Here is an 11,826-nt window from a genome sequence, read left to right on the forward strand (position 1 = left end):
CTTTCAATTTCGCCCAGTTCTTTATTGACAACTGTGTCCTCCTGATGTCCAGTGGCATTTTGTTCATTTCTCTCTGCAGTGCTGATGGAGTCCTGAGTCTTGAACTATTTTCTTTAGCCATGTTTTTTGCTGCTGACTGATTCTACCAGAGTCTATAACGGCCCCGATGAGACTTCCTGTCTGCTCCAGTTTCTTCCCCTCAAACACCTAATAGAGTTAAATACTGTTTTGCATTTTTCAACTTTAATTTCCTCCTGCATCTTTTTAACAATTTATTCTACATTCCTTCACATTTTCCATATCATGTCATTATCTGTGAATAATGCCAATCCTAACTAATTAACCAAAAAACATTGGGCTTCTTATGCTTCCCTGTGGAACTCCATGTTGTCCTGTAAAGCTTCGACAGAACTCTTTTCCTACCCTGACTATTATATTTCTACTAGGAAGAAACTTTTTAATCCAAACATATAGTCCCCTTTAACTCCTGTATTGTATACTTCTATTAACAAACCTTCATTCCACAGCATGTGGCCTTTTCTACATCAAGAAATACTGCAACTAGACTCTTTATTTATTTGAGCTTTTCTGATTTCATTTTCTACACACAGTGCTGAGTCAATGGTGCTTCTGCCCTTTCTAAATCCACGTTGATCATTATTTTGTACTTCTTTTGATTCTAAATTGTATTTCCTTGTTTCATGAATTATTTTGCCCACATGTGATGTCGGAGCTACAGCCCGATAACTTTCAGCCAGACGCGGGTCTTGGTTTGCAAATAGGAACAATCACAGCTTCGTTCCTTTGACAAACAAAATGTCTTTTCTTTTCTCATTATGACTTTTTAACATCCTGGAGCTGGAGTTCTCCTGAGTGGCTATAACATGTCCATAGTGATACTGCCACTAGTGATAGTGCCACTTTAACTGCAATTCATCACTTTGTCGTCACTCGTCACTTTGTTACTTGTTCGTTAGTGCACTTTATGCTTAATATTTTTCTTTTTAATATTTAACATTTTTAACTTTATTACTTGTTTTATACTAACCCATAGCCTTATTCTACTAACCCATTGCATTTCTTTTTACTTTATTTTATATATATATATATATATATATTTATGCGGGTGGTGTTTTCCTGGTTTCTGAGCCTTTAATCGAATGAAACATGCGTCCATGTCGTCCCCTGTCAACCTCTGGACTGTAACGTCCAAACACGCAGAAGACACCGAGCGCTGCCGTTTACGCGTTCACGTCTCGGTACGCGGGCGCGGGGCGGGAGCAGGGGCGAGGCTGCGCGGCCGGTTCGCTGATCACTGCCCGGTTCCCCCCCCCAGCAGCTCCGTCGAAGCCCCCCTCCCGACGCCGCTAGCCGGAGAGCCACCATGCGAATGCACACACGGCAGCTTACTTTCCGCAGTGGTTCCTTGATGATACACGTATTTTAAAAACAAGCGAGTCTCCACGACGCGGCGAGAAAGGAAAAAACACGGGAGCAAATCGATCGAACCGAACCGTTAACCGGTAAGTGGCGTGACGTTTCTCCGCTTGTTAGCCACCGTTAGCACCGCCCGACACCAAGCACGTACACTTCTGTTCTCTTAGCCGGGGAATAACGCCACTACAACGGCTCCGTTGGGTGCGCGTGGTGACCGTTTGCACACCGGGGGCACCGGGGGGACCGGGGGGCACCGGGGGGACCCCGCGTTACTGCCTGACAGCCTTTGCTGCGCGGTGGTCGCAGCTGGTGTTCGGTTACCACCGTTAGCGTGCTAACGCTAGCCGACTAGCTAGTTAGCCGAGTCGCCGAGCGGCGCGCGCCCCCACCGGGAGACGCGCGGGGGTTTAGCGGCGTGTTGGTGGGACGCGGCTCGGGTTCATCGGTCGGGTTGTTTGTCTACACGGTTGTTTCCGTCCGCCAGCGTGAGGACGACACGTCACATTTTAAATAGTTTGTTGTTCTCTTTTATATCTTTTCACATCAGATATTCTCCCAACAAAGGACTTTAAATGCCCACAAGCAATTCTTTTTTTATATATTAATAAATAATATTTCCGCAATATTATGAAGTTACTAATTAATAATAATAGTATTAATAATAGATAAACATTGAGACAAACCAGAATAATGTTAGCGGTAAACTTGGCCACACATTTACTCTTTTCTTTTTTAATTCCAACATTTACCCGCTGTTATCATTGACATGAATGGAAAGAAAGTGATGGAGTTTTCTTCTGGTTAATAGTTGGTTACCAGGTAACCGTAGTGATGGACCGTTTATGGATGGATGCTCAGTGTCAGGTAACCGTTTCTTCATTAGGCCACGGAGGAAATAATATAACATTTGTCTTGGAAATTGAGAAGAAAGGTTGTGCGATCGCTGCCACTGATGATCTGAGCCTCTCCGGGCGGCTCGTGTGTTAGACAAATGCAATCCATTTACTGCAGGAGTTGCGTCATGTTTGAGTATTATACGGTATATTTCCGTAACTATAATTCGTCTGTGTCTTAGTTTGCTAGAAGCAAACCCTCTGAATCTGATTATTTTGATGTGCAGACCCAAACAGACCTCCTGTTTATAATTGTATTCAGATGGGGGCCAGTTGGGAATGGCTCCAAGGGGGCACATTGTTGATTGCTCTATTTTCAAATTCTCATTGTGTCATTTCAGTGCTAATGTTGGAGATGCAATTCATATTTCCGGTGAAGATAAAAATACGTTTTCTGAACTGGTGAAACCGTATGAGAATGTTTTTGGACGTTTTATTGCGCTGATTGATTGATACGCTAAAAAAAGTGATTTCTTTGCAGCTGTGAACATGATGCAACGTTTAATAAACTGGTTCACTGGAATCTACCGTTCCATGTGGTAGATTTAGGTCCTTAAAGCAGCAATCTGCAGACTAACCGTGTCACGCTGCGTTTCCTGTCACCCAGTGGCACTACACCCATTTCCCTTTTACTGGGTCGTCACCCCTCTTCGCTCAGGATTGACCTGTGACACCGATCTCCTCACCTTCTGTAGTTTGTCCAAGAGCTACCCGAGAGACTCGACTGTGGGCCGGAAGGTCCATTTATAACAGAAAGGTCTTTGACGGAGGGATTTTCAGATGTTTGCTCTTCAACCTGAGACGGCTATTGAGTCAGTCCGACTTCTCCGTTCTTTGCCAGATGCTTGTGGTAGTCAGGGAGATGCTATGCAGGAGGTCTCTGTTGTCCATGCAGCTTCAAGAGGCTCTTCTGGCTCCGTGTAAATCTCAGAGAAAGAAGTCAAGGAGGCGCCGTGCAGCGCGCTCAGCCCTACAATAGTACAAGACAATCATTGGATTGGAACCATTTTAGATCCTAAAAGAATCACTGCTTGGGCGCAATGCTGCGACGTGGATAACCGTCTATTGACCCCACCGTCGCCCTCAGGCCTTTTGGTGTCAGCAGCACCGTGAAGCTGTTTTTATGCAGCAGTTCTGAGCACTTAATGCTCGACGGGCTGTTTTCATTATGTCTTTGTTATTCTCTGAAGCGGCAGAAAAGGTTCTAACTTAATGTTGTCTGCGAAGAAACAAGTGTAACCGGAGGAAAACCACAGACCAACCTCCACTTTTGATTTGCTTGGAAGGACGATGGATCAAATCTTAGTGGCCCAGTTAGCAACCGGTACCAGGCTGTGGCCTGGCGGTCCAGAATAAAAGTAAATAAAAACACTTTAAGCATAGTTGCATAACTTGGCCCATCGTGAACACAACATCAGCTGCGCCTCTAGAGTAAATGAAATGTCCAGAAGAGGCAAGAGCAGCTTTTATCCAACTTTAATATCTGGCAAAGTGACGTTGATCCCAGGTAATCCCCCGTCTCATAGCCCTTGGGAAACGTTCCAAGGCGTTAACCTTTCCTGATGTGTTTTTGTTTTTAGAACGCTGCAGAGATGCCTGAGGTGCGGGACCTTTCCGAGGCGTTGCCAGAGATGCCCATGGACCCCATCACTGGAGTCGGGGTCGTAGCCTCCAGGAACAGGGCACCCACTGGATATGATGTGGTGAGTTATTTCACACATCTGCAGCTGAATAACAGCACGCTAATGAATGAATTCATTTGGAATTACATAAGCCAAAAAAAGCTGCACTGCCTAGATATTTAAAAGCTGCCACAAAAAGCAGCACGAGTCACTTTACTTAGTAATGATTTCTTTCCTTTTACTTGAAAAAAAAAAAAATGTAGGGGAGCGTAAATACACACAAACACACAAAGTGGTATCTCAGTGTATCTGTGTGTGCAAGTCGGTAATCTCTCAGTTTTATGACTAATATTTAAGATAGTAATAAGGATGATCCAGATTTAACCATGATCCATGGAAACCTGTGTGGCGAGAAAGCCCAAATACTCCGTGGAAGAAACAAAGTTAGTTATGCGCACTCATGTTTACAGCGATAGAAATGGGAATATCCATTAGGGCTGCAACAACGAATCGATGAAATCAATAAAATTTGATTATTAAAAGCGTTGGCAACGAATTTCATCATCGATTCGTTGTGTCTCGCGATTATTACGTCACTCAATTGGTTGCGGAGAAAAAACATCCAAAAGAGCCGAGTCGACGTAGAGGAGAGAGCCGCCAGCAGCGCCGGCAGCTGTTGTGAGTCACATGACGCAGACAGAGACGTCTGTTCGACTGGTCGTCCAAGGTGTGCGAGCATTGGGGGGGGGGGGGGGGGACGCTTAAAAACACCCCGACTAACACAAGAAACATACACATGTATGCTTCACATCTGACAAATGTACAGGCCTTTTCTAAATAAGGTGCACCCCCCAATAGAATGACCCCTCCTCCCCCGACTCCTCTGCCTCAGGTCGCTACAACAACAGACGGCCTGGATGCTGATCTATGGAAAGATGGCCTTTTCAAGTCCAAGGTGACCCGCTACCTCTGCTTCACGAGGGCCTTTTCCAAAGAGAATGTGAGTGATCGGCCGACGCCTGTTACCTTACATCACGTGTTGGAACACGCCCGTGTCAGATTCACACGCCTCTCCTCTCTCCTCCTCCTCATTTTGTTCTTCCAAAGAGCCATTTAGGAAATGTTCTTGTAGACATGAAGCTGATCGACATCAAGGACACTCTTCCCGTGGGTTTCATCCCGATCCAGGAGACCGTCGACACGCGTGAGTTATCAAGTCACTGAAAAGCATCCAGTCCGTTTGAATCAAATTCAATCTCTGAATCTTGCCCTGATGATAACGACTGCTATATTATTATTTACAAGTTGGTGATTGCTTAGGCTGAACCTTCCCGCGTGCATCCTCGGCCTTGCTGCGCTCGCGTTGCCTAGCAACCTGCTAGCGAGACAACCCCAGAAAATAAAATGCAGATAGATTGTGATCTTCTTCTTATTCCATTTAATTTAGGAAGACGTGCTTCACCTCTAGAGCATGATATGATTTATGCTGAGAAGAAGATTCTCTGAAAATCAGTTAAGCCCTGAACTTTTAGCTAAAAGTAATAGTAGTAATCTTCAGGCAGAGGAAAAATCAATCAATTATTTGACGACCACACCAGCCAACACATTTATTAACTTGCAAAGACTTTTTATTTTTTTTCTTGCATATAGAAAGAGAGTTTCTTTGTGCATTTATTGTCAACGTTTGTAATGTTACTGGACTTAAAAATACGTATTTCAGGCTCAACTTGTCGTCTTGAGCTCACTTTGATCCATTTCTGTTCATAATATGATACAAAGTGACGCTTGGGGTCGACATGGGGACGATGCTGACGCAGCAGACGACCGTTCAGCTTCTCTTGTTTCTCTTGTTCCAGAAACAAATGTAACTTTTTGTTTACGCTGGCAGGGCGGAGCAGCAAACGCGATGCTAGACGGCAGACAGAATTGCATAGTCAAAACAAGGCTCCCAGGGAACCAATCAGACCGGCTGTATGTTGATTGCGCTCTGTCTGTCTCGGCCCCCCCAGAGGAGCAGGCCTTCCGAAAGAGGCGACTCTGCATCAAGTTCATTCCCCGGGACTCCACCGAGGCAGCGATATGTGACATCCGCATCCTGGGACGCACCAAGCAGGCCCCCCCTCAGTACACCTTCATAGGGTGAGTGAGGGAGCGTCTCTTTACAGGGGCCCCATTGGCCGTTGGGCCCACCTTGGCCGCAACGTGTCCCCACACAATGTGGAGGAAGACCAGCAGACGTTTATTCTACGCCAACCCGAGATTTCCTCTCCTTGCTTTGTTCCACAGCGAGCTCAACAACATGGGGATCTGGTACCGCATGGGGAACGTTCATCGGGCCCAGGACTCCACGCACCCCCCCGCCACCAACAACACCCACGCTGTGAACTCCAGCTGTGCCCCGGTCCCAGCGGCCCCCATGCCCAAGTATGTCTGTGAATGATCAACTCTATTCTTTCATCGAACAACAAAAAGAATAAAATCGCGTGTTCCCCGTGCTCACCCCCCCCAAAAACCGTCCACTTGAACATGGCGTCAGTTTACCAATAACCACTAATCAATATGCTGTTAAACGTAACTTACTCTTGTACGAGCTGTGCTGCCTGTTGCCTACTTTACTTGAGTTTCTACAACTTTTAGGATGAGTTATACTTCTTTCTTCTGTCTTTTTATACGAGGAGACAAATCTTGTACCCGAGCGCACTCGCCTGACCCGCTCATATCTCTTTCTCTGACTCTGACCGAGACCTTTAAAGCAGCACGGCGTGGACGTGCAGCAGCAAGACACTGACGCCTCTTTTCTTGTGGTCCAAAGACACATTTCCATGACCCTCCCAGCCAGCTTCAGAGGGAAGAACAGCACCAGACCGGACTACGAGCACCAGAACTCCAACCTGTACGCCATCTCAGGTCAGCAGGTCGCCTTCTTCTCAGCGCCCTCCACCAAATCACTAATGTCTTTTTGAAAGCTGCCAATCAACTCATGGCGGTGGAGAAATGTACTTAAAATAAAGCTTCAACCTTCCTCTTCCTGCATTGAACATTGGATTCGTCGTGATGATCAAGGGAATCAAGGAAGTTGTGGGGTCTTATTTTGCCGTCAGTGTTTTCCAATACTGAAATAATCCCAAATGATTTAATATCTGAGAGGAGTAGGTACAGTTACAACATTCTCCCACACACATTATAATTTGTACTGCTCGGCGTGCTTTTCTCCTCGAATCCCTACCACATTATTAGCAAAGCTATCAGATCCAAGCCAGGTCCGGGGTCGGGTTAGTCCGACAGGTTCTCTGCTCCTCGCTTGGCTTCCACGCTGTCACAATGCTAAACCTACAGTACCAACTCTTAGTTATTGCTTTTGCAGTTATCAAATAACAACAAAGAAAGACTTTTTTTAAATTTAATTCAATTAATCAGCACAACACAGTGCATTAAAGGCGAACGCTAGTTCGGGTTATGACTTACAGTGATGCTAAAGACGAGGTAATATCTTACTGAAAGAGAGCGGTTGTTTGGATTTGTGAGACATTTCAAACATTGTTTGTACGACAGCTGATCACGACTCACGAGCACTGCTGCCCCACACGGACCCCCGTGGGCCACATGGTCGGTAAATGCCTCTCTCTGTGCTTCTTTCAGCCATGGACGGGGTGCCTTTCATGATCTCTGACAAGTTCGCCTGTGCCTCATCCGATGTAAGTGGAGCCTGATTTGATCCTCCGATGAGAGTTCAGTCGTGTGCTTTAACAGCCCTGTTTGGTGTAACCAGTGGAAAAGGTGCTCAACCTGCTGCTGTGTGGCTGGTGGCTGTTCTGTAAGCGGGATATATGTTACCGAGCGGTACGGCACGGCACGGCACGGCACGGCACGGCACGGGTCGGGTCGGTACCCTTTTATTTGTGTCTCCACTGCCAAAAGTTGAGAATGGTACCAAAAATCCGAACCGTACCACTTTTTGGGTACCCTTCCGTTGGGGTACCTGGCACAGTTGTTTGGTACTAAAGGGCGGAGCTAGACTCACTGCAGAGCGTTGATTGGTTGAAAGAGTGTCGTCATTTGCGCGTGCCGCAAGGGGAAAGACAACCACAGCCGGAGTTTGCTCAAACAAAGATTGTCGTCTCCTTGTGACAAACAGCCACATATTGAGAAGCAGGAACAGGATCGGCTGTACGTCCTCCATTGTTGTTTGCGGTTAGCTTTCAGTTTTCGCTACTTTCCTGTCATATACCACGCCTATCAAGTGACGTCATCACTACTTTCTGGAATACACCACGCCCACGCGGTGGAAACGCTCGCCAAATCATGGTTAACAGACCCGACCCGTACCGCTCGGTGGAAACGTGGCATTAATGATTGTAAAGGAATCACTAGTTGAAGCAGAACTTGTTTACTTGGCTGGCCAACAAACAAATAACCGTCATTGTTCTTCAGCTGCAGCAGGTGGATCTGATGGGCATCACAATCAAGTCTTTGGCTGAGATTGAGAAGGAGGTGAGTAGACCGACGTCATCAAGTTGGACTAAACGAGCAGTTTATCCTCAAACACCTGGAACAGTGATGGTAACTTGTAGCAAGATCCAGTGTAACAAACATGAACTGTCCTTTTCCTATCCCTTTATTGTGTGTGTGTGTGTGTGTGTGTGTGTGTGTGTGTGTGTGTGTGTGTGTGTGTGTGTGTGTGTGTGTGTGACACTGACACAAACTGACTACACGTACACTGACCACACACACACTGACTACACACACGCTGACTACACACTTACTACACACACTGACTACAGTGTGTGTGGTCAGTGTGTGTAGTCAGTGTGTGTGTGTAGTCAGTGTGCAGCGTGTGTGTAGTTGGTGTGTGTAGTCGGTGTGCAGTCAGCGTGTGTAGTTGGGGTGTGCAGTCAGCGTGTGTAGTTGGTGTGTGTAGTCAGCGTGTGTGTAGTCAGTGTGCAGCGTGTGTGTAGTCAGTGTGCAGCGTGTGTGTAGCTGTGAACCCTCTCCCTCCCTGGTGGTCGCAGCGTGTCCCTGTAGTTCACGCTGTGACCACCAGAGGCCAGCGTTGCTCCTCCGTACGCTGTGAGACTCAATCTGCATTCCGTGACCCTGACGGCTGCGTCTCCTCTGTCAGTATGATTACAGTTTCCGCACAGAGCACAGTGCAGCAGCCCGCCTGCCCCCCAGTCCCACCAGGACGTCCCTGAGCTCTGAGGCCTGAGGATCCACCTGTACACCACTACTGAGGCGCTGCCCCCAACATACGGTCCCCGGGGAGAAAACCCACAACCTCACATAATACTTTCCCCAACCTTTGGAAGATGTTACTTTCTGTGTGTTCTGTTGGATGCTGAAGGAGGTGATGGAGAAAGAACACCGGGGGGCTCCGGCTGAAACCACTACGCAACAACTGATGCGCAGGAGAAAAAAAGGAACTTTCTTTCTCAAGAACAATGAGAGGAATCTCACTCGTGTGGTTTCATAATCACTTGACTTTTCTCAGAACATCGTGTTGTTTCCTACGTTACAAATAACCGTGTTATCCTGAAGGACGTGTTCCAAACAAGATAAACAGACTCTTCACGCTGTGAAGTGGATCATCACGAGCACCATGAGAGCCAGTAGTCCACACTCGCGTGTTGGGAATACAAAAGGAAATGTCATGTTGTCCCAGCATGCACTGGGAGCGATGTTACCGTTAATATGTGTGTGTTTGTGCTTCACAGATGTTCTGTTAAGCACCTCCAGTCCCTGCACGTATAGAACCACTGTTACTGTTACGCTGCTGGGCCTCCCTCACGTCCTGTACAACCCTTACTTGTGGCTTCGCTGCCTTCTTTTCAGGGCTGGGTATTATTCCAGTTTTGGTACCAACACCATACTGTTAAAAACCAATTTATTTTGAATGAATGAATATGTTTTTTATGCATATGAAAAAGGTCATGGAAGGAGGAACCGCTCGTTTGATCTTGAACGCTCCCCTTCGAGTATTTAAATGTTTGGCAAAGCACAGTCCGGCTCAGTCACTCACGGCTGTTGACGTCCAATGAGAGACTCTTATGTAATCAGGGTTCTATGAACTCTGTCCTCGCTTCTTTAACGCCACACAATTTACAGTCGGCTCCCCATGTCGGGTGTCTGCTACGCTCAAAACGTTGGGAGAATATAAATATATATTTGCTTGTATTTCGTTAAGTTCCTTCCCTCCTGTCACCGGCGCTCCTTCCTCTGTGCCACTGACTCGTGGATACCCAGCCCTACTGTCTCTACCCCCCCCCCCCCCCCCTCCAGGGGAAACACTGTCAGCACTGCTGCCGTGGTTTGCACTGTCCTGCATGCTGCAAGCCGCGTGAAGGCAATGCTCTGTATTCTGCACTGAGCGCCTTTACAGTGAAACTGTTACTAATTGCAAAGTCCAGTTAAAGTGCTCTTTTTTTTTTTTTGTTTCTGTTGAGGAAAGTGGTTACACATTGGAAGCCTCTGCCTGCCGTGCATATTCTTCCTCCAACTAAGCTACGTCTTCAACTAAGCTACGTCTTTAATTCAACTTGTTTTGTTGCTTTTAGCTGGTTTGTTTGTTTTTAGAGGTCCGATAACTTGATTCAGCAGTTTTATTATATTTAGGCCACGGTCCTCCGTCACAAAGTAAGAGGTCTCGCCCAGGAGGCGTAGTGGCACGATAATCACAGCAACAACAAGTCTTTGATCTGCAGCCAGTGGAACTCGCCTCCTCCTGCAGACGGGTGAAGCGAACAGACCACCAGTAGGTCAGAGGTCATCGTCCCCTTCCCTGCTAGACCCTTTATGGGCCAGGTTACATTCACTGCAAATAGATGTGTGTGTGTGTTCCAGTGCTTCTTTATGTCAATGCAGTATTGTGTTCAATAGTTTTAAGAATTTCTGTGATCTTGTTTTACTTTATTTCACTCCATTTGTTTAAAGTGTCTCTGCAATGTTACCGAGTCATAAATGCATGGATGAACTCCTTTTTTTATTTTCTATTTTTGTGTAATTTATTGTCTCAGTATTGTGAGCACGTTCTCCTAAAGGCTCACAGGACGCTGACGTGCAGTGTTGTCGTTTGCATGGGTTCACGTCCCCATGAAAGTGTATCCGCCTGCTGCACATATCATTTCTCAGCTGAACCATTTAACAGCTAAGCAACATTGTGTCTGCATTAACAATTAACAGTGCTTTAAAATGTCCGTTTGCATGTACAGTGTCAGAGGTTTCAATAGGACCATTATTTTTGTAGATTAGTGATCAAAAGTTACAGATTGTCTGATTTCATCCACTAAAGAACGAAACAGCATCAGTTGAATTTGTATTGATGAGGTTTTATTAAACTATTATTAACTGGAGTCCTGGTGTCACTCAACCGCAAGCCCGGTCACTACATTGAATTGATTATATACAGTTCTGTGACAAAGTATCTGCCCCCTTCCTGGTTTCTTTTCTCGTTGCACGTGTGTCATACTTACAAATTTCATATTGTCAAACTGATTTTTAGACAAGATAACCCAATTGAATACACAATGCGGTTTTAAATGATTTAATAAAAGGGATCTTTCCAAACCTACATGGCCCTTTTCTCAAGGATCTCACAATGCTAAAGCTGCATATATGTAGGTGCTCTTCGTATATGACAAAAGGTACCTCATTATTTACAACAACAAACTTCCACCTGACCGCTGTCAGAAGGTCTTTGTGGCTCACCAGTGAAACCACACTGATTCCTCGTCTCTTTACTACTTTCAAAAACACAACAGTGCTCATTGTGACTATATTATACATCCCCATAGTGCAGCAGCTCCTGCTGGCTTCAGCTCGGCTGAATTAGGACCCGTTCATGGAGACGCACCCGGAGGCTGAGGTCTGCAGCTCAAACA

The 11,826-nt window shown here is 46.1% G+C and overlaps 1 protein-coding gene across 1 annotated transcript; it reads left to right on the forward strand.

Annotated features, from left to right (window-relative positions):
- The first annotated feature begins 1,136 nt into the window (after nucleotides 1-1,136).
- mvb12ba (multivesicular body subunit 12Ba) lies at nucleotides 1,137-11,298 on the forward strand. Its single transcript, XM_040198035.2, has 10 exons — nucleotides 1,137-1,523; nucleotides 3,911-4,033; nucleotides 4,845-4,952; nucleotides 5,060-5,156; nucleotides 5,962-6,091; nucleotides 6,239-6,376; nucleotides 6,765-6,859; nucleotides 7,592-7,647; nucleotides 8,384-8,443; nucleotides 9,072-11,298. Exons 2-10 carry the CDS (start codon nucleotides 3,923-3,925, stop codon nucleotides 9,156-9,158), a joined length of 882 nt encoding a protein of 293 aa, XP_040053969.1. The 5' UTR covers nucleotides 1,137-1,523; nucleotides 3,911-3,922; the 3' UTR covers nucleotides 9,159-11,298.
- Nucleotides 11,299-11,826: the final 528 nt, after the last annotated feature.

The sequence above is a fragment of the Gasterosteus aculeatus genome, chromosome 14 (assembly GCF_964276395.1).
Source record: "Gasterosteus aculeatus chromosome 14, fGasAcu3.hap1.1, whole genome shotgun sequence".
Lineage (NCBI taxonomy): Eukaryota > Metazoa > Chordata > Actinopteri > Perciformes > Gasterosteidae > Gasterosteus > Gasterosteus aculeatus.

Bases quoted from the DNA above. Each gene is read 5' to 3' on its own strand.
- mvb12ba (XM_040198035.2), top strand. From the start codon at position 3,923: ATGCCTGAGGTGCGGGACCTTTCCGAGGCGTTGCCAGAGATGCCCATG. The intron at 4,034-4,844 runs GTGAGTTATTTC...CCTCTGCCTCAG, and splicing joins CACCCACTGGATATGATGTG to GTCGCTACAACAACAGACGG. The intron at 6,092-6,238 runs GTGAGTGAGGGA...TTTGTTCCACAG, and splicing joins CCTCAGTACACCTTCATAGG to CGAGCTCAACAACATGGGGA.